The following is a 26,288-nucleotide window of genomic DNA, read 5'->3' as shown; positions in this document are numbered from 1 at the left end:
AGTGGCCATGGCTCACCGGCCTAGCCGCTCCACGGCATGTGGGATCTTTCCGGACCGGGGCACGAACCCGTGTCCCCTGTATCGGCAGGCAGACTCAACCACTGCGCCACAAGGGAAGCCCAACCACGGTATTTTTTATTGTAATTTTTAAGTCTCTGACTTTTCCAGCCCCACTTTACCCTGTTATACTGTTACATTTTTTCAATAGCCCTTATTAACCTTTTTTTTTTTTTTTTTAATTTATTTTTGGCTGCGTTGGGTCTTCGTTGCTGGGCTCGGGCTTTCTCTAGTTGTGGTGAGCGGAGGCTACTCTTCATTGGGGTGCAGGCTTCACATTGCAATTGCTTCTCTTGTTACAGAGCACAGGCTGTAGGTGCACAGGCTTCAGTAGTTGTGGCTCACAGGCTCTAGAGTACAGGCTCAGTAGTTGTGGCACATGGGCTTAGTTGCTCCACAGCTTGTGGGATCTTCCCGGACCGGGGCTTGAACCTGTGTCCCCTGCATTGGCAGGTGGATTCTTAACCACTGTGCCACCAGGGAAGGCCCTTAACTTTTTTTTTTTTTTTTTTTTCCGGTACGCGGGCCTCTCGCTGTTGTGGCCTCTCCCGTTGCGGAGCAACAGGCTCCGGACGTGCAGGCTTAGCGGCCATGGCTCACGGGCACAGCTGCTCCGCAGCATGTGGGATCTTCCCAGACCGGGGCACGAACCCGTGTCCCCTGCAACGGCAGGCGGACTCTCAACCACTGCACCACCAGGGAAGCCCGGCCCTTAACTTTTAACAATATCGAATTTGTTTTGCATGTTGTTTAGAGTTCCTCCTTACCTCCCACTAGAATGTAGGCTCCATCTGGGCAGAGAACCCTTACACCTGAGCCTGGAACACAGTAGGCGCTCAATAAATATTTTAATTCACATGATTAAAACTCTGAAGCCCACTCTAGAGTTACTGAAAGAAAATTTCTGGGTGTGGATTCTGGAATTTTGTGGCTTTATTTCTGAAACAATTTGAGCATCTACTTAATAGCAGCTCAAGTTTTGTGCCTTTTTCCCTCTTAAATTGGTGTGAGTCTAACTGAAATTCAAGCAAACTTCTTAATCCTGGGAAAAGGAGTTTTGTTTACCTTCAGCTGTACTAAAATGACTTATTATTTAAATAAATGTTTTATTTTTGAATAACTCTAGATTTACAGAAAAGCAGCAATGATAGTACAGAGAGTTCCTACAAGAACTCTACCTCTTACCTAGTTTCAGTTTCCCCTAATGTTGTCATCTTACATTACCATGGTAATTTTGTCAGAACGAAGAAACCAACATTGGCACATTACTAGTAATAAGCGAAACTCTAGACTTAATCATATTTCACCAGTTTTTATTTTTATTTTATTATTATTTTTATTTATTTTTACCTGTGTTGGGTCTTCGTTTTTGTGGGAGGGCTTTCTCTAGTTGCAGCAAGCGGGGGCCACTCTTCATCGCGGTGCGCAGGCTTCTCACTATCGCGGCCTCTCTTGTTGCGGAGCACAGGCTCCAGACGCGCAGGCTCAGTAGTTGTGGCTCACGGGCCTAGTTACTCTGCGGCATGTGGGATCTTCCCAGACCAGGGCTCAAACCCGTGTCCCCCGCATTGGCAGGCAAACTCTCAACCACTGCGCCACCAGGGAAGCCCCAGTTTTTATTTTTTAAGAATCCGTATTCTTAATGATGATGAAAGCTCCTTTTCCAGGATCTTTACATCAGATGTCCTGCCCTCAGCCTAGATCTGCCCTACTGTTTGCCTAAGGGTCATTCCCAAGCCTGCATAATATTTTTGAGCAAACGTGTATTCTTACCCATTACGAATGATGTGTACCTCCCTCTGCAGGTAAAGCTATTTCATATCAGGCACTTTGTTTTTATTTTTGTTTTGTTTTTTTCCTCCTGAATTACCTGTCATTCATAAAGCAAACATTAGCATTTGTAACATCGTAGTCCATTACAGCTGAAATGATTTTCAGACACATCTGAGCTTTTCTGCCCTACAGTACGTTCATTCCTGAAAGCTTATAGTTTATCATTTCTCAATATCTCTTTCCTCCTTTTCAATGTCTTTCTCTTTGATTCTTCCCAATACTTTTCAACAATGCTTATTAGCACCTAATAGGCAGTCAGTAAATTTATTAAATGTTTGGTCTGGCCCGTATTCCCTACCCATGAAGAATATAACATATTAAGACCCACAGATGAAGGAATGATTTCGGGGGGACTACAGTACTGTTCCAGTACTTGGGCTCTGGATCACTGCATCTATGAAATAAAGATTAAGGAAAAAGAAGAGCAGAAAAGTTTTTCCCTGTATTTTTTAGGTACTATTGAGTTACTGAGTCCTAACTCAGGTTAGCTTATTTTCTTTGTAGCTTGGGCCCCATTGTAGTGAAAAGAGGAACTTGTATGTTAAATGTCCAGGTGGTAGAATGACCTTTTTAATATCTATTTTTGTGTCTGAGGCCTTTCCCTCCCCACCCTTCCACTTAAAAAAATAAAAAAGCCCTTTCCAATAGTTCATTCTGTCACTTTGCTGTACACTGGAAACTAACAACATTGTAAATCAACTATACTTTAATAAGTTTTTTTTAATTAAAAAAATAATTAATTCTGTTTGGTGTGATTCCTTAGACATTGCACATTACCTTTTATCAGTGATCACCTTGTATTTAGGGGGGAAATGATGCCTATATTAAAAACTTTACATTCCAGTTGGAAGAAAAACCTGCTGGTGCATGGTTAGACCCTTCTTTGTTTCAGCACCTTACAGTAGCTCCAGGCAGGGTTCTTGTGTTCCTAGAAACTCACAGGTCCAGAAGAGAAGACTATAAAGGAAACTATAAATAATGTATTTGAGGATTAACTCAGGAAATCAATGATTATTTCCCCCCAGGCTACCCAGTGTCTTAAAAAAATAGTTTAATTAATACAGCCTTTTGTTTAAATTTTTCTGCCTTTATTTATGGATTTTCGCTTTTCTAATAAAAGCTCAAAATAAATTATAGTCATCAGTGACTTTGTAATGGATAGAAGACGTGTAATTTTTAAGTATTTGTTTTTGCTTTTTAAATATTTCTGCCTTTAAGCCACTTCCTAGAAAGCAGTGGCACACTAATACATTTGGAGGAATTAATAAATAAAAAGGATGTACTAACGTGCTAGAACTTTGCCTTGGGTCTGTTCTGTGTTTTTTCCTTTCTTGTGCCAGTTCATCATTAGTTCCATGTATTACTTCCAGGTTCCTTATCAGTCGGCACCTTGTTTTTTTGTTTGTATTGGTTTTTCGGTTTATTATTTTCTTAGTAATTGAAAATGTGAAGCAAAATGTCACCTCTTTTTTCTTTCTCATCTGACCCCTCCCTTGTTTCCACACACATGCAAAAACTCAAACCCCCATCCTATACAATCTTTTTTTTATCATATATTGAGTTTATTTGTGCTCTAAAATATTTAAATATCGACATGCACCTTAATATTGAGTGATGTCACGGGTCATGCCCAACGTAGAACTTGGACAGGAAGTCCTTTGGCCTTGGTGCTTCTGTTTCATGGAAAAACCGCATGACCTGTGTCCGCTGCTTCCACACTTCGTTTCTTCCAGTTCCATCTTTCCCTTAATGACCGGAAGATCAGCCACCTTGGGGTCTATGACGTGGGCATTCTTCATAAACATTTCTCGGACTTTATCCCGTCCCGGTTTCACAAAGATGTCTAGCTGGAATAAATGCACAGTGTTCGGCACCTCCTGATACCAGGCGCCGTAGAGCTCACGCAGCCTTCGCTTAGCCTCGTTCATGTCCCGATTGAAAATGGGCTTCAGCGAGGTGCTGGCTGCAGCAGCAGCCGGGCGGAGGCCACTCATCTTGCTAAAGCCCTATACAGTCTTTGATGTGGAGGCAATAGGGATGGAAAAGGGAGTGTGCTTTGTGCTTTCCAGTACTTTCTCTTCCCTGTTGTCTGAGGTGATTTGAGTGTAATTTAGTTTGCTGCAGAGATAAAAATTCATTTCCTATTCTTATGTCCTTATCATTCAGGGCCAAAAAATATAAATATATTATTTTTTCAGCCTTGTCTCAGCTGGGTATCTTTATTTACCCAGTTTTAAAGTGTTCCTTTTATTGTTGTTATTATTTTTTAGTCATTGAGTTCCATTTGGTGCTGTATCACTTGTGTTTATAGAATTCTGTCTGATATACCTGTTTAAAAACCAATCTGATTGGGACTTCCCTGGTGGTGCAGTGGTTAAGAATTCGCCTGCCAACGCAAGGGACATGAGTTCAAACCCTTGGGCCAGGAAGATCCCACATTCCGCTGAGCAGTTAGGCCCGGGTGCCACAGCTACCGAGCCTGTGCCTCAACTAGAGAAAGCACAGCAACAAAGACCCAACTCAGCCAAAAATAAATAAATTAATTATTTTTTTAAAAAACCAATTTGATTGTCACAGATTGCTGCTTTTGAAAAAAAATGATATTCTCACCTGAATTATCACCATCAGGACAAAGCAGTAAAGTAGATTTCTTTGTTTTCTCATTCCATTTAAAGCAGTATTAACTTCAGAGAAAAGTAGTGAATATCCTATAAGCCAGAATCCAGAAAGCCTTTCTGCTGACAAGTTTCAAGTATCTCCGGATACTTCCACCAGTAAAAATAAAGAACCAGGAATGGAAAGGTAAGAAGTAATAAATGTCAAGTTTGGTAGCTAAGTAACACCTGTACTTACATTAAACTTTTAGTGTTAATTTTTTTTTCACCATACTTTCTCTAGTTTTTTGTACACGGACATATCTAACCTCTCATTGCCCTAGGACATTGCTTTTGTTTAATTGTATGTAGGCTCTTTGGACCTGTACAAGGCATGAGCTACAACATGAGAAATGGACAGTAGATCTGTCCCTTTTCAAAGTCAGAATAAAATACAGAACTAAAACCTCAGCAGGCCTGGAGGCTGATGGTAGACTTCTCCAAGGCCGCCCTTGCCCTAATTGAAGTTTTTGCCTTCCTAGAAAAAGTTTAGCTATTGATTTACCCCAGTAAATATTCAGAATATCTTCCAAGGATGTTGTTCACATCACTATTGATATAAGACTATGTAACACTTTATAGTTTTAAAAATACTGTATCTACTTCTTCATTTGATCTTTATAAAAACACAGTGAAAGTAAAAGGACAAGTTCTGGACTATTATTCCAAATTGATAGTTCAGGATAGAGTCTCAGAACTGATAGAGTCACACATCTCATGACTCTAGAAAGGAAAAGGAATTCATATTTATTGCGTTTCTACCAAGTGTATGTATATTTTCACTTATCTCTCTGGAAATAGTGACAAGTTGTCAATAATCTAATCACACCATCTTTTCCAAGCATCTTGGATTGGACTGAGGATATATTTTTGAGGCTGTGATAATGGCCTGATGGCTGTGATAGAGAATGAAAAGACTTGACCTCCATAGGCCCTAAACCCATGATTAGAGGTAATGACCTCATTGCTGTGCTTTAACCGATTGAGCTAACCACCTGTTTAATATTCAGATGAAATATTCCTCTTCCTCTTCCCCCACCCCAGTGTACCCTGTAGAGACTTCTATTAAAAACCTACACATTGATTGAACTTCCTCTACTAGACTGCTTGAGGAACAGTTCAGGTCTTGCTCATCTTTAATCCGTGGAGCCTAGCTTTAGTGCCTGACTCATACTAAATATCCAATAATTGTTTGAATCGTTATCTGATCTCTGAGGTCCTTTAAATCTGTTGATAAGTATCGTATTCAGCAAAGTTCTAAACACCTGAAAGAGTAGAGGAATTACTGTGTGCATATGCTCTTCTAACAATATATTATAGCTGGCTTTTATTTTTAGAATGACTTTGGACATTGAAAAGGTAGGAGGTAGGGATGATTCTATGAATTCTGCTAAAATTGGGTAGAAAGAATGAGTGTAGCAATGTCAAAATTAATCAACTTATTTTCATGAGAGAGCTGATTCTCATACATTCATTTGAAATAGTGTATAGAATTTGAGTGAGTGGCAGTGGATAATTTGGTGAAATTTGCTGACATGCTTTTAAATAGCTAGGAGATATACTGCCTCAGGCCAGACCCTAAGGAGAGATGTTATATGTCAGCCCTGACATGTTGGCAGACATCGTGAATCCAGACTCCTAGCCATCTCTTGTGTTCTCTCTTGCTAGTCATTCCCGATCTCTGACAGTGAGCTCTTTCACTTATGCCTTGGCTGCCTGGGAAGTATGATTAGTCCTTTCACAAGCTACAGTGATGGTTTTCTCCTTTCATCCTTTTTTCTAGGTCTTCCCCTTCTAAATCGCAGTTGTCAGATAATAGTTGGTATATGCACAGCCACTCAAGGAGTCTTCAGAGCAGAAACTGCCCACCTCAAAAGGAGCTTGAGGTTGTTGATGTGGAGGAGCAACAGCTGACGGAGTCTGAGGCCCAGGATTTAATGGAGCAGTCTTCTTTGCCAAGACAAGATCTAGGTAATATTTTATCTGCTCTGATGGAGAAAACACTTTTATTTTACTCTTAACCTAAAGATATTCTGATGAATCAGCTTTCAAATGTGGTAGTCTATCATGAATGCATCTGTTATACTTAAACCCATTAGAAAACTAGCTTGAATGTTAATCCAAGTTGAACATTATTGCCGCTGTTAATCGGTCTATATTGGTTTAACTCTAACAGTTTTGAGGATGAGAGAGTCTTGGTGCTCTCTAAATATTTTACTTCAACTGTTAGATAAGAGTTCTAGGGCCCTAGGGTAAAGTTTTAGGCTTGTCCTTTATTGAAAAATGAGTCAAATCTCTGAAGTAAGCTCTTGTTTTATGAATTAATGAATATAAATTACTATATATTTTATGCCTTATAAATCACTGTAACTGAATAGTGTGTTTTATGGCTTGTAAATCAAGGTTTTAATCAGTAAAGAAAGTTTTAAATTAATCCCGAAAAACACATTATCATAAAAGGTGCTCTTAGACAACTAAATGTATTTGGCCATGTTCACTAGGGTCATTTTAGGAATCTCATACATTCTACTTAGCTGTGCTTACTTGCTGATGGAGTGACATTTTCTAAAATGTTTCAGGGATGGTCTGTTTTTAATTTGGTAGTGATATCTGATGATTTATTAAGTGAAAAAGTTAATGATATCATCATGGATGAAGAAACAAAAATCATTTTGATTGTATTTAGTCAACTATTTGTATTTGGTATTTTTTTTTTAAAGTTTCAGTGATATAGGAAGTGCCAAAATATTCACAAGCAGCCCAAAGATTAAAGTATACATTTGAGTATAACTGAATCACTTTGCTGTACACCTGAAACTAACACAACATTGTAAATCAACTATACTCCAATATAAAATAAAAATTTTTTAAAGAAGTATACATTTGAATCAAAACCATCCCCTAAGAACTAAACTGATAAATGACAGAAATTATAGAAAGCAGGCTTTCTTATAATATTGCATTTAATATCTAAGATGCAAACATATTTCATGTTAAAACTGAAATAGGGTAGCATCTTAAAAATCAACGGTATCTTTTTTAATTTTATTTTTGTGGTAAAAAAACATAAAATTTACGTCAGCCATTTTTAAGAGCTCAGTAATGTTAAGTATACTCCCGTTATTGTGCAATAGATCTCTAAAATTTGTTCATCCTGTAAAACTGAAATTCTGTACCCATTAAATAGCAACTCCCCATTACCCCCTCCCCCTATCCCCTGGGAGTCAGCATTCTACTTTCTAAGAGTTTAGATACTCTAGATAACTCATGTAAGTGGAATTATGCAGTATTTGTCCTTTTGTGACTGACTTTTTTCATATAGCATACTGTCCTCAAGGTTCATCCATGTTGGTAGCTTTTTTAAAACCACTGTGTGTGTAGATAGATATAGATATATACATATCTCACATTTTCTTCATCCATTTATCCAATGACAGACATTTGGGTTGCCTCCACCTCTTGGCTATTGTGAATAATGCTACAACAAACATGAGTGTGTGCATTTCTCCATTTTATTGTAATTAAATGTAACAGGTGAAGAGTAGTTCATTGGAATGGATGTGGCATAATTTATTTAATCTCATTGTACATTTAGTTTGTTTCTAAAACCTTACTGTTATAAACAATGTTGCAGTGAACATTCCTATGACTACACTTTTACAGACCTCTTTTATGTCCTTAGGATACATTTCTAAAACTAGAATTGTTGACTGCAAGTATAAACACACAAGGCTGTTGCTACATAATACCAAATTTCCTTTAGAAAAGTTAAGCTGCTTTGCACATCTACCAACAGTGTTATTAATGTACCCATTTTTCTCTTAACCTAACTTAATCTGTCTTTTTAATTTTTAGCAGAGACTAGATGTTATAATTCAGAATTCACTGTCATATATATTAAATTTCTTTCCTCATTCCTTTCAGAGGGAACCCCTTACCTAGAATCTGGAATCAGCCTCTTCTCTGATGACCCTGAGTCTGATCCCTCTGAAGACAGAGCCCCAGAGCCAGCTCATGTCTGCAGCATGCCACCCTCAGCCTCTGCACTGAAATTACCCCAATTTCAAGCAGAAGAATCTGCCAGGAGTCCGGCTGCAGCTCATATTACTAATACTGCAGGGTATAATGTGAGGGAAGAAAGTGTGAGCAGGGAGAAGCCAGAGTTGATACCTTCAACACAAAGAGGCAACAAAAGAATTTCTATGGTGGCATCAGGCTTGACCTCAAAAGAATTTGTGAGTGTATCCATATGTATTTCCCTAATGACTGAGCCTTCATTAACATACCGCAATGGCTTTAAATGGGTACTAGCTGTGAATAACCTATAGGAAGAAATCTGGCAAACGAGTTCATTACTATGTAATTTAATTTCCATTACTAATTTCTGAAAACTTATACCTAGATAAAGCTATAGCATGGATTATTTTGTATGTATTTAGTAAAGGAAATAATTATTAAGTATTAGCAGAAAGGTTACGGTTTTGAGTATAATCCAGAGCTTTTTTATTTTAATTTTCTTTCTATCTAAAAAAGCAAGGAGGTATAGCTCCACTGCCCAGAAGGCATCTTTTCCCCACCTTTGTTCACATCTGAGTGAACTTGCCAGCATGATTAACTAAATTTAAACTGGTTCCAAGTACATGGCCAGATAGTGGCATTTCTCCAGTGTTTATTTATCTTTATCCTGGCTTGTAACACTGTTACCCAGTAGCTTGCCCTGTCAGTTCTACCCTACAATAACCCATCCCTGTTAGGATTTTGACATCTCCTGCTAGAAACAGGAGTTGTTTTGTGCTGTGGAAAAATACCCATTAAAATATTAAGACCACTGAAACTTTGTTTCTGCTTGGATTGAGCATAGATTTCAGACATCATAGGAAATTTATCTCCCCTTAATTAATCACCATTAATTAATCATTAATTGAGTGAAGATTTCTTTAAAACCATGATAACACACCAGAGTATCAAACAGATTCAATAGTGGATGCTATTTATTGCACACTGAGAAATGATTCAGTCATTCTTAAGTATCTTTCTTAATATATCCTTCCTGGAATAGAAACCATTTCTCATCCTAGCTTCTCTATAGGTTAGCAGCTCAGCATGACCTCTGTGACCAGATGTGTCCCACTACTAAAAGGGCAAAGTAAGCCTTGTCTGCCCTAGTAGATACAATGAATAAATTCTCATCAATAATGCCAGAATTCTCATCTCACAACCATGTGCCCAGAACAGCTATTTGCTCTAAAAATTCATACCTATGTCTGTTTATACTGCTCTTGATCTTTTGCCAACACATCTAAAATTCCCATTTATTCACTGAAAATTAGCGTTCCTTATTCCTTTGTTTTGTGAGATCAGCTTTTCCTAGAAGGCTAAAATGATCTAATCTTTCTTGCCATGGGCAATCCTGAACTGCAAATGAGACTCTAAGTGGCTTGGGTACATATTGTCTCTAAACAAGCAAAGAAGAAAACTTTTCAGCTCTATTCAGACTTGCCGAAGTGTGGTAAATTTATCATGAAAGCTGCTGACTGTATTACGCATGATTAATTCCGAAGCCTATATTAAGATGATCTTTTCAGCAGTTGCTCTTCTAACTGAACGCTGTTTCAAGGCTGGGATTTCAGCAATTAATCAGTTCAGAATTGCTAATGATCCTGGCAAAGGGCAGTGGCAAAAGCCGGGGGGTGGGGGGAGGATGTCATTAGCTTCTCCAGCTTGCCTTTTTCAGTGCCCTGTGGCAGTATGGAGTGAGGCAGCATGAAAGAAAGACAGCCCACCCTCCATTGCAATCTCGTGGGGCACATAAATACTGGCGTGGGTGGTGATGACTAGTAAATGATGGAAATACTGGCGTGGGTGGTGATGGCTAGTAAATGATGGCCCTTGGTAAACAAAGTAATTTACCAAGCAGTAGCTGCTGATTATGTCAAGTGTGTCTATAATGGATCTGGTTAATTTCTTTTACTGCCTATTGATTTTTTATCTGGTTGATAGATAATAGCTAGAAGACTCTAGATTTCTTTGGGGAAGAATATGAGTCTCTTCCAATCCTTCTCCTTAAGAGGAATTGATAGTTTTTGTTCTGACCTTTAGAAGCATCTTGACTTGAACGTTTTAAAACTGTCTGCAGGTTGAATCTTGTTCTTAAGTCACATATCTGAGCATAACTTTCTGTATAGGCAAGTTACCTCTCAGCTTATAAAGTGTAGGCTGATAAATCTAAATTATAGTATAGTAGGGTGTCACTCTGCAAAGAAACTGTCTTAGGGAATCAAATGGTATCTGTTATTAAAAGGAAAATTAATATTATTTTGAATCCTTGGTTATAATTCCATGTCTGTTAGCACAGACTATTTTAGAGTTTCTTCCTCTGATTTGTACATAATTTTTATTAAATTACTATTTATTTTGAAACTTCATATTAGAATAAAAAGGATGTACCTTTTGTGAGAAAAATGGAGGTTCAAAGCTGGAATAACTAATACTCAAGCTGTGTTCTAGATGTAATTTATTATAATGTGATATTTGATTTGATTTCAGGTGCTTGTGCACAAGTTTGCCAGAAAACATCACATCACTTTAACTAATCTAATTACTGAAGAGACTACTCATGTCATTATGAAAACAGGTACACCAAGAACCTTTACAGAATATGCTGCATCTGTTGCATAAAACTACATGAAGACATGGGCGTGTTTGTTAAGCATAGCATGGGTGACCGTCTTCCAATAGTCAATCAGTTATTGCTTGATGAAAGAAAAATAATAGTTTTGCTATTTCCTGACCCCCTTTATTTTGTGTTAAGATTGGAGAGTGATGAGCCAGAACGATGAATCACTTCTCCTAGTCCACCCTGCTTGGACTACACTGTGTGAGGGCTTTCTGGGAAGGCAGAGCCCAAGTCCTGGAGGAACAAATGGGGCAAAGAGGGGAATGAGCAGAAGTGAGTCTTCACTCAGAATCTGGGTGGTTGGAAACCCTAGCTAGCTCCATGACCTCACTCCACTCCAACACCTAGTTTGAGTGTGGTTGAGAGTTTTACAGGAAACAAGTCCAGTTATCAGCTCTGAGATAGCCTAGCATATGAAAAAGAAAAAAGTGAAGGGAAAAATTCATTTGTCCCACACCTTCCCCTTTTTAAATCTTAAGTATGACTTGTGTGATGACAAGGGAGACCTCAGAGGCTTTTAGTTGACTGTAAGCTAAATCTGAGTAAACATTTCAGGACTGCTAACAAAGCTCATTTGAAATTGGGCCTTATTGATACAAGCCTAATGTCCAGAGCAAGTGAGGTGATGATCCCGACACCCTACCCCACCCCCACTGGAGCGAACACCTGGAAGGTGTGTGCTCTGTTTTGAGCACCATGCTTTCTTTTCATGCTGGTCCCTGACAACTGGAGAGTGTTTATCCAGAGGTAGATGAAGAGAATGGGGAAAAGGAATTCAAAGCAATGTCATTTGAAGGACAAATGAAGGAATGGGAAGACTTAAGGGAACAAGACAAGTGTCTTGAAATATCTGAAGAGTTGTTATCTGGAGGAGGAGTTAGGTTCACTCATGGGCTCCAGAAACCAAAGACGTGCCTATGGCACACAGAAGATACAGATTGAAGCTCAACTCTTAAAACCTTCCTAACAAAATGGACTCCCTGGTCCTCTCCAGGGTGTTTCTGTTCATACAGCTGAAGGTTCTTGAGCATAGGGTCCAGACTTCTTGGCAGGCACATGCTGCCTTAGAACTTCTAAGAGCTTAGGTTTCTACTGTGTAAAGATCATACTACAGGGTCAGAGGATAATGCTCACAGGAATCCGATGCCAAAACAAGTTACCATGAACTAAACTGTTTTAGAGATGAATGTCATTAAACTTGAATATATCTTAAGCTATGGCTTTGGATCAAGGCTGCTGATAGGTGAAAAGAAAACTTTAAAATGCAAATTAAATCTAAAGTAGTTCAGTGTTTAAACTCAAAGGCAATACACTTGCTACTTTAAAACTAAAAATGAGCTAAGATTTCTGAGTTTAAAGCATATTATTAAGTCAACCTTCACAACAGTTAAACAAAACGCTTTAAAAATTGTGAAGAGGGGCTTCCCTGGTGGCGTAGCGGTTGAGAGTCCGCCTGCCAATGCAGGGGACACGGGCTCATGCCCCGGTCCGGGAAGATCCCACATGCCGCGGAGCCTGCGCATCCGGAACCTGTGCTCCACAATGGGAGAGGCCACGGCAGTGAGAGGCCTGCGTACCGCAAAAAAAAAAAAAAATTGTGGGGCTTCCCTGGTGGTGCAGTGGTTGAGAGTCCGCCTGCCGATGCAGGGGACACGGGTTCGTGCCCCGGTCCGGGAAGTTCCTGCATGCCACGGAGCGGCTGGGCCCATGAGTCATGGCCGCTGAGCCTGCGCATCTGGAGTCTGTGCTCCGCAACGGGAGAGGCCACAACAGTGAGAGGCCCGCGTACCGCAAAAAAAAAAAATTGTGAAGAAAGAGAAAAGATTTTTTTTAATTTGTGAAGAATTCGGTTAGGGAGAATGGCTGTTTCTACTACTGGCAGATGGCCCGCTGTGTTTAGGATTTAGTTAAATACTTTTCTCCTGTTTAAAACTAAGTATTCTTTCCTGAGTTTGCTTAGTCCTTCAAACGGGCCTTTAAAACACTAAAAAATAAGCAGAAGTGATTCTTCAGCTACTGCTTGCTGAAATACGTTGAAAAGAGAAAAACTATGAAAATACTATATTTTTCTGCCTTGCAAGGGAATTAAGAATTAGGGGTTAGGATTCCCCAAGTAGAAGTTCTGGGGGTGAAAATTCATCATTGACATTTCAAATTTAGGATTTCAACAACACTGTTTTCTTTTCCTTTCACATGTTGTCATCCAGTAAAATAGATCTTGCCCGTCCACGTGTATCAATACTACCAACATGGGTAGTTCCCTGAGCACGCTGACAGACATCTTTAGCTGGCCTTGGCATCTAGAAGATAGGGCAGACGCTTCCTGTGGTCTTAACTTCGTATCAGCCTTCTCCAGACTTCCAAAGATCCACACCTGCTGGTTAGAATTAGGGGTGCTTCCAGCCTCTGAGTCCATCACCAGGGGTGTTGGAATCATCAATCCAGATTGATCTCAAGTAGCATAAGGAGCGGGGCGCTCTAGCTTCTTATGGCAGCCCTTCCTGATTTTGTTTTCAACTTCTAATCCTTTGGATGTTTTCCATTCTGCAGATGCTGAGTTTGTGTGTGAACGGACACTGAAATATTTTCTGGGAATTGCAGGAGGAAAATGGGTAGTTAGCTATTTCTGTAAGTACCATATAATTTCTCCCCTCCTCCCTTTAACACCTCAGAATTGCATTTTGACACCTAACATTTTAACACCTAAGATTTTTGCTGATGCTGAATCTGAATTACGAAAAGGTCTTTAGTGGTAACACTAAACTAGCTTTATCTTTAATGCATAGCTCTTTGTTCAGATAGCTGGTGATGTGGGGGAAAATGTATTTCTTTTTATAACTAATAGGACCTAATCTGCTCCTGGTAATGTTAGCATATGAACTAGGGATTTATTTAATGGTAGGCAGAAATCCATGTGCAACAGGCACTTTTATAATGTTTAAATTAAGCATCAACGGTGTCTCCAGAAGGAAATCTATTAAGGAGCTGTGGCTTTATAGAGAGAGGACCTCTATTCAGTGTTATTTCTCCCACACACTTATGTGAATCACTGCACCATCTACCCCCATGAAGGGAGGTCTTCTGCTCTTGTGTGACCTATCTTTTCTGTGATCTCTTTAGGGGTGACCCAGTCTATTAAAGAAAGAAAGATGCTGGATGAGGTAGGTACTCTGTTTTACAAACTAATCAGAAAGACTTGGTGCCATTGAGTCATACTGAGTCACGAAAATTTATCTGCTTCCTGCCTTGCACTACTTTCTGAAGATTTTCCTTGATGATGTGGATCATCAAGAGTTATGCGAGGGCTTCCCTGGTGGCGCAGTGGTTGAGAGTCCGCCTGCCGATGCAGGGGACACGGGTTTGTGCCCCGGTCCGGGAGGATCCCACATGCCGCGGAGCTGCTGGGCCCGTGAGTCATGGCCGCTGAGCCTGCGCGTCTGGAGCCTGTGCTCCGCAACGGGAGAGGCCACAACAGTGAGAGGCCTGCGTACCGCCAAAAAAAAAAAAGTTATGCAAGCAGGGACTTCCCGGGTGGTCCAGTGGTTAAGAATCCGCCTTCCAGTACAGGGGATGCAGGTTCGATCCCTGGTTGGGGGACTAAGATCCCACATGCGGCGGGGCAACTAAGCCTGTGTGCTGCAACTAGTGAGCCTGAGCGCCACAACTAGAGAGAAACAGGCCCACCTAAATCTTACACACATACACCTTTGTAGAAAACTCTTTCACAGTTGAAAAGAATCCTTCATATTAATATGCAAATGTATCTGTTTAGAAACCTGATTCCTTCAAAGAGATTTTATTTTACTCTTTGATACTGAGAACAGTGAGAGGTAAATAAGGTAGAGCGTAGGAGGAGGAATAATTTTAGAACAGCCATCTTAGAGCTGCTGGTGACAACAGATCAGGCAAAATAAAATTAGCGAAAGCAGTTTTAAACTATTATGCACTAGTCAGCATATTCATAATTAATTAATTGATGTTTCTGTTGGTTTCATTCAGTGACTTATATTATTGGGAGCCTACTATGTGCTGGGCACCAGGGATACAGCAGTAAATAAGACTGATAGTTCCCTGCTGTGGTGGGATTCATGTTCTGTGGAGGGGAGATGCATAATAAATAAAGATGTGTTTAAAATACCAATAAACACTATGAAGAAATATATAGAACAACAGACTGGCGGTTGGCTGGGGACAGAGGTTGACTATTTAGGTAAGGAGACCCAAGAAGGCTTTCTGAAAAGCTTGAGCTGAGACCTAAAAGACAAGAAAGAATTGGCCTTGAAAAATGTAGGGGGCTTCCCTGGTGGCTCAGTGGTTGAGAGTCCGCCTGCCAATGCAGGGGACACGGGTTCGAACCCTGGTCCGGGAAGATCCCACATGCTGCGGAGCAGCTGAGCCCGTGCGCCACAACTACTGAGCCTGTGCGCCTAGAGCCCACGCTCCGCAACAAGAGAAGCCACCGCAATGAGAAGCCTGCACACCGCAATGAAGAGTAGCCCCTGCTCTCCGCAACTAGAGAAAGCCCGCGTGGAGCAACAAAGACCCAATGCAGCCAAAAATAAAAATAATAAATAAAAATAATAAATAAAATTTTTAAAAAACAAACAAGAAAAGAAAAATGTAGGGAACAAATGTTATAGGCAGAATAGCAGCAAGCATAAAGGTCTTAAGATGGGAATGAGCTTGGTTTATTAAAGAAAAACAGGCCAGTATAGCTGGAGAGTTGTAATTGGTGAATCATATGTAGGCAGCAGAGGTTAGACAAGGGGTTGGAGAAGGTCATAGACAAGGGCCAGATCAGGTAGGATTCGGTGTAAGTCGTGGTAAGGAATTTGAATTTTATTCATAGGGTAATGAGACCTGGAGATGGTAAGAAGAGTTTGGTCTGAGATGTTTGGAAGATAGGACTTACTAATAGGTTAAATTGGAAGATGAGGTAAAGACAGGAATTGGGGTAACGCTTAGATTTTTGGCCTGAACAATGAAGTGGATGTTAGTGATGTTAATTAGATAAGGAAGACATGGGGGAGGAGCATCCTGGGAGGCCGAGGAGCAGGAGGCAGGAGTAGAATCAAGAGCTCTGATTTAGGTGCATGGATTTGGGGATTTATAGGAGACCTCCGGGTAGAGAGGTTAGTAGGCACAGGGGTACAATCAGGTCTATAAATTTGAGGGTCATCTTCAAATAGATGACATGTTTATCACCAGACTCTTCTCACTCACGTGACTAGGAAATATTAAGAGTGCTTTCACCTAATAACAACCTGTGGTTATGCCCATGACTTTATTATTCTTCCTAATTCTCTTGGCAACAGATGTGGTCTCCCCTGCAATCTGAGTTTCAGTAAGAATTGTTTCTAAGCATTCTTCCCCAGAATTCTCCCCAAACCTCTGACCTCCCTAATCCTATTATTCTTTATTCCCCCAGCCTTGGCTAGTCCAAATAGTGATTATGAAAAGCCTCTTACTTTCTTCAGTATTAAATGTATATTTTATTATTTTGGTTTCATTAACTGTAAATCTCTCAATGGAAATCTGAGAAACCCTTATTTCTTTAGGTGGTAATACACATTAAGAGATCAGGAATTCTCCAGTTATCTTTATAACAGCACAGTATTAGCAGTTTAAATGCTAAGTGAATGTTCTGAGAGGAGATAGATGTTGCAAATTAAAATACGTTAAGTCCCAGTGAGGTGAAAAGCCAATTGTTAGTTTCTGCCCACAAAGATTTGCTTCAATGAATTGATTTCAGCAGCTGAGATGCTGGTCATTTCATGCAGTCCACCAGAAAAGATGATTTTGGGGGAGATAGGGTTCAAAACTGCCTGGCAATATTTGATTCCTTAAATATGATGTATCTCCTCTGTTTCCATTGAAGGAGGCTTCTCTTTCTCTGACCCCTGTGGTTTGGGCTTGGTTTCTTTCAGCATGATTTTGAAGTCAGAGGCGATGTTGTCAATGGAAGAAACCATCAAGGCCCAAAGCGAGCAAGAGAATCCCAGGACAGGAAGGTAAAGCCCTCCTCCCCCATGTTGGCAAAAAACCTACCCACCCCTCTGCATTCCTGCCCACTTCGTGGAGATGGTCTCATTCATCTTGTAAGGGGCCTTACAAGATGGCCCCTTACATTGCTAGAATACCAAGTAGGTGCATTCATATAGGTTTTTTAGTTCTTCCGGAACAGCAGAGTAAATAAGTACAGTCATTCCTCAGTACCCTTGGGGGATTGATACCAGGACCCCCTGCAGATACCAAAATCCAAAGATGCTCAGGTCCCTTTTATAAAATGGTATAGCATTTGCATGTAACATCCTCCCGTACACTTTAAATCAACTCTAGATTAATTCTAAGACCTAGTACAGTATAAATGCTATGTAAATAGTTGCCAAAAAGCAGATTCAAGTTTTGCTTTTTGGAACTTTCTGGAAGAAACATTTTTTTTTCAAATATTTTCCATTGGCAGTTTAGTTGAATCTGCGGATGTGGAACTTGTTGGATACAGTAGGCCAGTGGGCCAACTCTATTATCCGATTTATGAATGAGGGAGCTTAGAGGTTTAGAGAAGTTATATAATTTGGGTTTCATTCTAGGGTGCAAATCTTAGCTGATAAATAGCAGAGCTGGGATTTGAGACAGATGTGAATCTAAAACCTTTGCTCTTTCTACTTCACGGTGGTGTCTTTCTCTACAGCAGTGTGGTAAGTGCTGTGAGGGGGATGTACCCAGGCTGTCTGTGGAAGCACAGAAGAGAAAGTGGTTGATAATCAATAGCTGACATCTGTGTAATGTTCACTATATCCAGGGACTGCTCCAAACACTCGACCCTATCTTAACTAGTTAACAATTTTACAGCAACCCTGGGAAGCGTGTACTATAATTATGCCTATTTTATAGATGAGAAAATTAAGGATCAAAGAGGTTGAGTAAATTGCCCAAGCTCACACAGCTAGTTGTGAACCCAACTAGAAGCTGAACCCAACTAGAACCAGTCTCCCTCCAGAATCTGAGCAGAATCTGGTAATGACAATACCATAGTTTCCTGGCACATTATAGAAATTTTCACACAGGAGAAAAATTGATTATTCTAACAACTTTACAAATGAAAGACTAGAGGCCCAGGAAGATTCAGTGACCTTCTTCCCCAGATCATACTGTAACAGATGATGTAGCCAAAATTATGTCGTTCTCTCAAGGAGAAATCCAGGCAAGATTTCACACCAGCCTGTCAGGCCTGAGTTGGCTGCTCTTGGGTCACTGGCTGAGTGCTTATGCTCCTGGTCTGCATTTCTTCCTTTTTCAAGTGTGTACCACTGGGCATGTCAGAACATCCACATACGGAGCACCTCCTGTTCCTTTATAGAACTTGAGAGAGAACCAACAGAGATGATTTTCTAAGGAAAACTGCTTTGGGAGATGGTCACAAATCCAGCCCTGGAGCTCTGAACCCTTGGGGTCAGCCCACCCTCACCCTCTGAGCCTATCAAGTAACTTCTAGATGCCAAGAAAAGCCGCTGGCCCTGTTTCTCCTTCTGCCTGCACCTGAGGGGATCTCTGTGTGAGCCAGTCATATGTTTTATTCCACTGGATACAAGGCAGAATCAGCACGAGATTCTTCCCTCCTTGAAAGGAAATTCCAGCATTTGGAGTTTTGCCCTGCATTTGGGGTGGCAATTGTGGAACGTGCCTGGTCAAAGTAGTGTCATTCTGAAAACACCACGTGTCACTGTAGCGTTCTCTTGTGGAAGATAAATGTATTTGTAGAGGTGAAACTTCAAATTTCTAATCTCATAACTAGACATCCTCATCAGTGAGTGTCAGCCTGGATGTAAAAATTCCTAATCTTGGGCTTCCCTGGTGGCACAGTGGTTAAGAATCTGCTTGCCAGTGCAGGGGACACGGGTTCGAGCCCTGGTCCGGGAAGATCCCACATGCTGTGGAGCAATTAAGCCCGTGCGCCACAACTACTTAGCCTGAGCTCTAGAGCCCACCTGCCACAACTATGGTAGCCCACATGCCTAGAGCCCATGCCCTGCAACAAGAGAAGCCACCGCAATGAGAAGCCCGCGCACCACAACGAAGAGTAGCCCCCGCTCGCTGCAACCAGAGAAAAGCCCGCACAGCAACGAAGACCCAACGCAGCCAAAAATAAATAAAATTTTTTTAAAATTCTTAATCTTTTGTACTTTTTGTGTCAACATTTGGCTCCAGCTGGCCACCTGAGGAGAACTTTTAGCATTATGAGCATCTAGATCCTGCCAACAGGTTGGAGATGCAGTTTATTCATACAGATAGTGAGAATGGCACAGGTGGAGGCTGTCACATACAACAGAAACAGACTTGTCCTGCTATCTGTCCTTGTTCCTCTGACTGAGATTGAAATGGGGTGGGGGGGGGGAGTGGGCATTTCCTAAAAGGCCATCATGTGTTTTTAGCTTCCTGATTTTTCTCTACCCCAGTCTCTCTTATTTGAAGGGAGGTGAGTTCTAGGCCTAGACAATTTTCATTTTAGTAGAATGGGGAGAAAGAAAAAGGGTCAAGAGAACAAAGGTTACCTAAATGGTATGTATCCAGCCAACTGAAACAAAGTTAGATTTGTTCTTTGAAAAGATACCCAAGTCCTTCCCTAAGAATTCGTGCCAAAGCATGTGTAAGAATTTGCCTGTCCAACAGAGTAGCCACCAGCCACAAAGCTGTTTACATTGTAATTAACGAAAATTAAATAAAATAGGAAGTTGAGTTCCTCACTCACCCTAACCACGTTTCAAGTGCTCATTAGCCACATGTGACTCCTGGCCACCTTATTAAAGCAAATATAGAATATTTCCACCAAAACAGAAAGTTCTTTCGGACAGTCTGTTGAGCACTCTAAGTGGAAGAGGTACCTGCAGGGTGCATTGTGATCTGTGTCTCCTGAAAATTTAGGCAGTAAGCTCAGTGAGGAGAGGCACAACCAGGCTTCCCTTCTAGATTAAAAACAACTTAGGTTGCTGAAGGAACAAGGGCCATTCGTAGAGCAGTGTGAAGGCAGGAACAGATGTTCTGGGGCCAGGAGAAAAGGAGCAGGTACACATAAAATAAACATAGACCTCTCTGCCAGTTAGGGTCAGGGTTAGTATTGATGTATATATCAAATCTGGATAAACATCAAACTTCAGCTGATAGTTTGAATCTCTTGCCATCCAAGCCTTTTATTAAACATAAAGGAGGACCAATTTTTTTCTTCTTGTCTCTAACGAGAAGTAAAATTACCTGCAGAGGTCATCAGGAAAGAGCCTGGACCTGATTGGTGGCAAGGTGGGATGCCCAGCCCTTGAATGACAAAGTATGACTATAGAGTAGATCAAATACATACACACATGAAAAAAAGTCTAAAATCCGTCAGTGTTTTGGACATTGGGCTGATTGTCTCTGGGAAGTAGCAACAGAAATTATCAGGTGGTAAAGAAAAGAAAAGGAAAGTTCTTATGATATCGCTTATATGTAGAATCGTAAAAAAAGGGAGGGGTACAAATGAACTATTTACAAAACAGAAGTAGTCACAGATATAGAAAACAAACTTATGGTTACCAGGGGGTAAGTCGGGGGAAGGATAAATTGGGAAATTGGGACTGACATATACACACTACTATATATAAAATAGACAGCTAATAAGAACCTGCTGTATAGCCCAGGGAACTTTACTCAATACTCTGTAATGGCCTATATGGGAAAAGAATCTTAAAAAAAAAAAAAAGTGGATATATATAAATGTATAACTGATTCGCTTTGCTGTACACCTGAAACTAACACAACACTGTAAATCAACTATAATCCAATAAAAAAATTTTTAAAAAAAGGAAAGTTCTTCATTTTTGAGAGTCTCTATATTGCTTTTTAAAAAACCCATATCTTTTATAACTAATGTTTCTTTCTCTCCACCCCTCTGTCCCTCTCTTCTCCCAGATCTTCAAGGGCTTAGAAATCTGTTGCTATGGACCGTTTACCAATATGCCCACAGGTAAGAGACTGACTGGGAGAACTGCCGAATCCAGCACCAGCCTTTCCCCTCCGTCATCATCTTAATGGGGGTTTCCTCATATGGGTGAGATATTCCAGAGGTTATTCTATTTCTCTAGCACTCGTCAGACAAAACCACACCAAAACATTAGCCCATGGCAAAAAAAACTAGCCCTGTGCCCCTTCTCAAGAGCTAGAAGGCAGTGAAGAGTTAGGATCTAGGACACAATATGTTCTGTGCTCAGTGGGGTAGAGCTGCTTTTACTGCCCTTTGGTCTAAGAAAGGGGGGAAATAATAAGTTAGGGAGAAGATACCTTTTGGGTTTGTAAATGTCAAGAAAGAATTCTGCTCCTCCTAAACCATCTCCATTTGATACAGAGATGAGAGCACAACAGCTGCATAAGCCCTGTGGGCCTGGGGCCCCACATAGGCCCAGAGCAGAGGAAGACTCTTGATGAACATTTTCTAATTTGACACTGAATGTGATGTTATGTTGAGGAGTGCTATGTGGCTCAGCTCGGAAGTTGTGAGGCACTGAGGCCCTGGGGTGTGTCTAGATTTGGTTTGTTCTTTTCCAGACAAAGGCTACCCACCTTTTCCTCTGTACCCACTTCTGCCCCCAGGATCAGGTCCTCTTACTCCCCCGAAGTCAGCCTTGGCATCTGGTCAGGGACAGATGAGTGGCAGCAAGAGAACCTGGCAAAGTAATTTTGCTTCTGTCTTTATTGGTTATTGATTGGGTGTTCATGAAATTTCCAAGCGCCACTCAAAGGTTTCTCAGGGTTTTTGTACTTTGGTATAATGAGAATGAGGGTCTCTAGCAGCTGTCATTTTGGAGGTAAGTTAATTGACCTCGGTTCACTCAGCCAAACAGGAGCACCTCAGCAATCCTCAGAAACGGGCTGATGGTAAAGAGACCCAGAGGTGACCAGGAGCCACCCAGTGGTCAGTTCTGCTGCTTTTCCAGGTCCAAGTGGAACATCTCTTCTGATTTTTTCAAGTGATTTGATTCCAGCTCAGCATATAGCCTTTCCCCACTGACGTGCTGAGTCTCTGTCCAGGATGACTTGTATTTTCTCTTGACTGAATGAATTATCTTCCTATCTCTTGACATTTACAATAATTACCACCAAGTATGGTGCTGTCAGTGGCTGTGATTATCAATCACCAACACAGAATTAGGCAAGGAAGGAGGGATGGTGGGTAGGTAGTTTTTCAGTGTCTTAGCCAGCAGTTTAGCAAACTAATGGAAATGAGATCTTCGATTTTTTTTTTTTCTTTCTTTCATTTGACTTTCAGACCTTATCTACCAAGTGGCCTTATGGGGACTGATAACCAAAGTAGGTAGCATATCCGTAGCAAATTGACTTAGAATTTGTAGTTTAAGGCCTTTCCGTCCCTTTGGAGCAGAGAAACAGGGACTCTTCCACTGAGAAGTCTTGCTGTAAGCCTTCATCCAGAGGAGTGTGGGGTAGAGAGCCCAGTTAAATATGTAGATTACTGTGGTGATTTTAGGTCTAAATGTCTTATTTAGATCAACTAGAGTGGATGGTGCATCTGTGTGGGGCTTCTGTGGTGAAGGAGCCCTCATCATTCACCCTCAGCCAGGTAAGTGTTTGGTGCCCTGTCGGGGGAGGACACTATTCTGTCCTGAGATTGAGCGAGGCAGCACCTTTCAGTCCCTATGAACCCCCCAGTGTAGCCTTGGAAGCCTCACTTCACCCTCACCCTTCTCTGCCCACGTACCTGTGCCAGAAGACTCCGTCTGTAAGGGATAAGTAAGGACTTGAGAGCTACAAATACTAAACAGACCCAGGGAAGGCTCTTTCCCTCTGACCCTTCCTTTTTGACATGTGCCCTTCCCCCTCCTTTGCATGGTTGCCCCCAGAGTAGTGTGCTTCAGCAAGCTATCAAGAAATGGTGAAGTGACTGTCGCAAAAGTCCTGCTCTGATACCCTCAATGCTGTTTCCTTTCTGGGGGTACAGGGTACTCAACCAATTGTGGTCGTGCAGCCGGATGCCTGGACAGAGGGCGGTGGCTTCCATGGTGAGTCTTGCTGTAAGCCTTCATCCAGAGGAGATGGGGTAGAGGGCCCAGGTTAAGCGTGCAGATTACTGTGGTGATTTTAGGCCTAAATGCCCTGTTTAGATCAACTGGAGTGGATGGTGCACCTGTGTGGGGCTCCGGAAGGCCATAGGCATGTACCTGCGTCATATGGGGTGGGAAGAGTTTGATTCAACACAGGTCACCCGGTGCTTCATTAACATAGTTCTCAGCACATTCTAGGTGCTCAATAAATATTTGTTGAATGAATGGCTAAAATGTCCTTTTAAAACTTTTTTGTTGTTTGTTTTGCATTATAAAAGTAGTGCATGAACTGTTTCCACGGGGGGGGTGTGTGTGCTTAAATATGAAAATTCATCACATAAAATATAAATGAGCACAAACACAGCAAAATAATCCCAGCAATCCCACCACTTGGAGATGATCACCGGAAAATTCTACCAGGCCTGGTTGTGTATGTACGTACACACATGTATTTTATACAAATGTGATCGTGCCCATCATACTGTTTTGCTTTTTCACTTAAGATATGGCAAACATGTTTCCACGTAATTAAATTGCAATGCTGTTTTGCTCTCTCTGGTGACTTTTCCTTTAACAGATTGGAGCTCATGTTAATAAAGTTGCCAGAGGCTATAGGCTTTCACCAGCAGTCAGTCCTCAGGCTTTTTATGTCCTGAAGCACTGCTGAAGATCAGTGATATTGCTCCTGCCTAAGTCACTCTAAGAACTCATCCAACCAGTTGCCCCGAGTAGATTGACTAGGGTCTGGTCTGGGGAAATGTGAATTGACACTAATCTCTGCTTGTGTTCTCTGTCTCCAGTCATCGGGCAGATGTGTGAAGCACCTGTGGTGACCCGAGAGTGGGTATTGGACAGCGTAGCCCTCTACCAGTGCCAGGAGCTGGACACCTACCTGATACCCCAGGTCCCCAGAGCTGCTGCTGATTCCAGCCTGCCATGTATATAGGGGATAGGGCCCGTCTCTGCAGGACCTCAAGAATGAGCTTAAGAAATGACCTTTTTCCAGGCCCAGGGAAAGGCCTCTTCAGTCCTTCCACAGCCCCGATTCCTAAATATTTTATGTACATCAGCCTGAAAAGAACTTCTGGCTCTGCAAGGGTCCCTTAAAGATTTTCTGCTTCAAGTCTCCCTTTGAAATCTGCCATGAGCACAAAACTGTGGCAACTTTTCACCTGAAAAGAATTTAAAACCGTTTAAACCCCACCAATTGAGCAAGATGCTGATTCATTATTTATCAGCCTTATTCCTCGTCCTGGGGCTGTCGGCTTGGAGCTGGAGGCAGAGTGGTTGGTCTCAGGAGAATAGCTGGTTTCCCTAAATTTGTTTCTCAAAACCCTTGTGTTCTTAAAGTCCAGGAGTCAGATCCTTCAATGGAAGGTGAGTACTTGGGGATCTGTGCTGTGACTTAAAATCAGAACAGTCCTTGGACAGCTCTCAAGTGTTGGAGTGGAGCATTGGGGAGGAAATCCAGAGGCGGTAATGGATATAATATGAAATTTGAGGGTTAATTAGAGGAGAGGGGAGTCTTGCTGACCCTGATCTCCAAAAGTCTGGGCTATAGTTGCTGGGCTTCTAAAGAATTTCTTAGCACTCATGTGCTCTGAAACAGCAGAATCTTTTCAAGAATTCTGGTGTCCAAAGAGAATCTTCTAATTCCCCATTAGTGACAAATAAAATGTTTATTGTTGTAGCTCTGATATGTAACCCATTCCTCTTGAAATATAAGATCTCTGATATGAATATTTCATGTCTGTAAGATGATGGATCCCACCAGGAAAGGAGCTGTTTGCTTTCCTTGAGGTAATTTTTTTCCCTTTGCTCCCTATTGCTGAACTGTACAGATTCATAAATAATTTTGTTTGCTGAAGGAAGAGAAAGTGTTTTTCATAAACTCATTATCCAGGACTGTTTATAGCTGTTGGAAGGACTAGGTCTTCCTTAGCCCCCCGGTGTGTGCAGGCAGTAAGGACTTGATTGTACAAAATATGTTTTGTAAATGTGCTTTTCACCTGGAAATAAACTTGGTAGCAAACACTTCCACCAAGTATGACTGTTCTGAAGGCTCACACCTGCAGACTTTCTCAGAGCCTTTTCTCACTGTACTTTCATCTCCTCATCTGTAAAACGGGGATAATAGTAGTACCTACCTCCTAGGGTTATCAAGGGGACTTCAAAACCTTATCATAAAAAAAAAAAAAAAACCTTATCATAGGGCTTCCCTGGTGGCGCAGTGGTTGAGAGTCCGCCTGCCGATGCAGGGGACATGGGTTCGTGCCCCGGTCGGGAGGATCCCACATGCCGCGGAGCGGCTGGGCCCGTGAGCCATGGCGGCTGAGCTTGCGCGTCTGGAGCCTGTGCCCCGCAACGGGAGAGGCCACAACAGTGAGAGGCCCGCATACCACAAAAAAAAAAACCCTTTTTATATTTGTTTTCTATTGCTGCCATAACAAATTGTCACAAATCTAGTGGCTTAAAACTACATCCATTTATTATGTTTTGGGTCTCATAAGACCAAAATCAAGGTGCCAGCAGGGCAGGCCTGTGTTCCTTCTTGGAGGCTCTGGGGATGGATCTGTTTCCAAGCTCATTTCATGTTGTCCGAATTGTTCCTTGCACTCCTAGGACTAAGCTCTCTGTTTCCTTGCTGGCTGTCGGCCAGAGGTCATCCTTAGCTTCTAGAGGCCACCCACATTCTGGACTCATGACCCCATACCTCCATCTTCAAAGCCAGCAATGGCTGATCAAATCCGTCTCACTTTTGGAATTTCTCTGACTTCCCCTTCTGCCTCATCTCTGTAACTCCTGTCAAAGAAATTTCTGTTTTTAAGGGCTCAAGTGGTGAGATTGTGCCCACCAGGTAATCCAGGGTGATCTCCCTATCCTAAGGTCCAGAACCATAATTACAGTTGCAAAGTCCCTTCACAGCATTACCTAGCTTACTGTTTGATTGAATAACGCCCGGGGCCAGAAATCTAGGGAGGA

At 41.5% G+C, this 26,288-nt stretch overlaps 1 protein-coding gene and 1 pseudogene across 18 annotated transcripts in view; one reads left to right on the top strand and one right to left on the bottom strand.

Moving 5' to 3' along the window:
* Window positions 1-25,340, top strand: part of BRCA1 (BRCA1 DNA repair associated) — a 64,047-nt gene extending 38,707 nt beyond the window's left edge. For 10 of the 18 annotated variants that reach the window (XM_067716103.1, XM_067716107.1, XM_067716102.1 and 7 more), the window contains 11 exons: window positions 4,566-4,692; window positions 6,328-6,515; window positions 8,469-8,779; window positions 11,091-11,178; window positions 13,771-13,848; window positions 14,341-14,381; window positions 17,148-17,231; window positions 21,163-21,217; window positions 22,752-22,825; window positions 23,204-23,264; window positions 24,107-25,340. In XM_067716103.1, the coding sequence (XP_067572204.1) occupies window positions 4,566-4,692; window positions 6,328-6,515; window positions 8,469-8,779; window positions 11,091-11,178; window positions 13,771-13,848; window positions 14,341-14,381; window positions 17,148-17,231; window positions 21,163-21,217; window positions 22,752-22,825; window positions 23,204-23,264; window positions 24,107-24,252 (1,253 nt within the window). In that variant the 3' untranslated portion in view covers window positions 24,253-25,340. The remainder of the gene's footprint in view (window positions 1-4,565; window positions 4,693-6,327; window positions 6,516-8,468; window positions 8,780-11,090; window positions 11,179-13,770; window positions 13,849-14,340; window positions 14,382-17,147; window positions 17,232-21,162; window positions 21,218-22,751; window positions 22,826-23,203; window positions 23,265-24,106) is intronic. The other 8 variants (XM_067716110.1, XM_067716109.1, XM_067716105.1 and 5 more) reach the window with 1 other exon arrangement.
* On the bottom strand, window positions 3,445-3,884 carry LOC137212537 (NADH dehydrogenase [ubiquinone] 1 alpha subcomplex subunit 6 pseudogene; annotated as a pseudogene).
* Window positions 25,341-26,288: the final 948 nt, after the last annotated feature.

The sequence above is a fragment of the Pseudorca crassidens genome, chromosome 19, assembly GCF_039906515.1.
Source record: "Pseudorca crassidens isolate mPseCra1 chromosome 19, mPseCra1.hap1, whole genome shotgun sequence".
Lineage (NCBI taxonomy): Eukaryota > Metazoa > Chordata > Mammalia > Artiodactyla > Delphinidae > Pseudorca > Pseudorca crassidens.
This window is presented reverse-complemented; position numbering and strand designations above follow the sequence as displayed.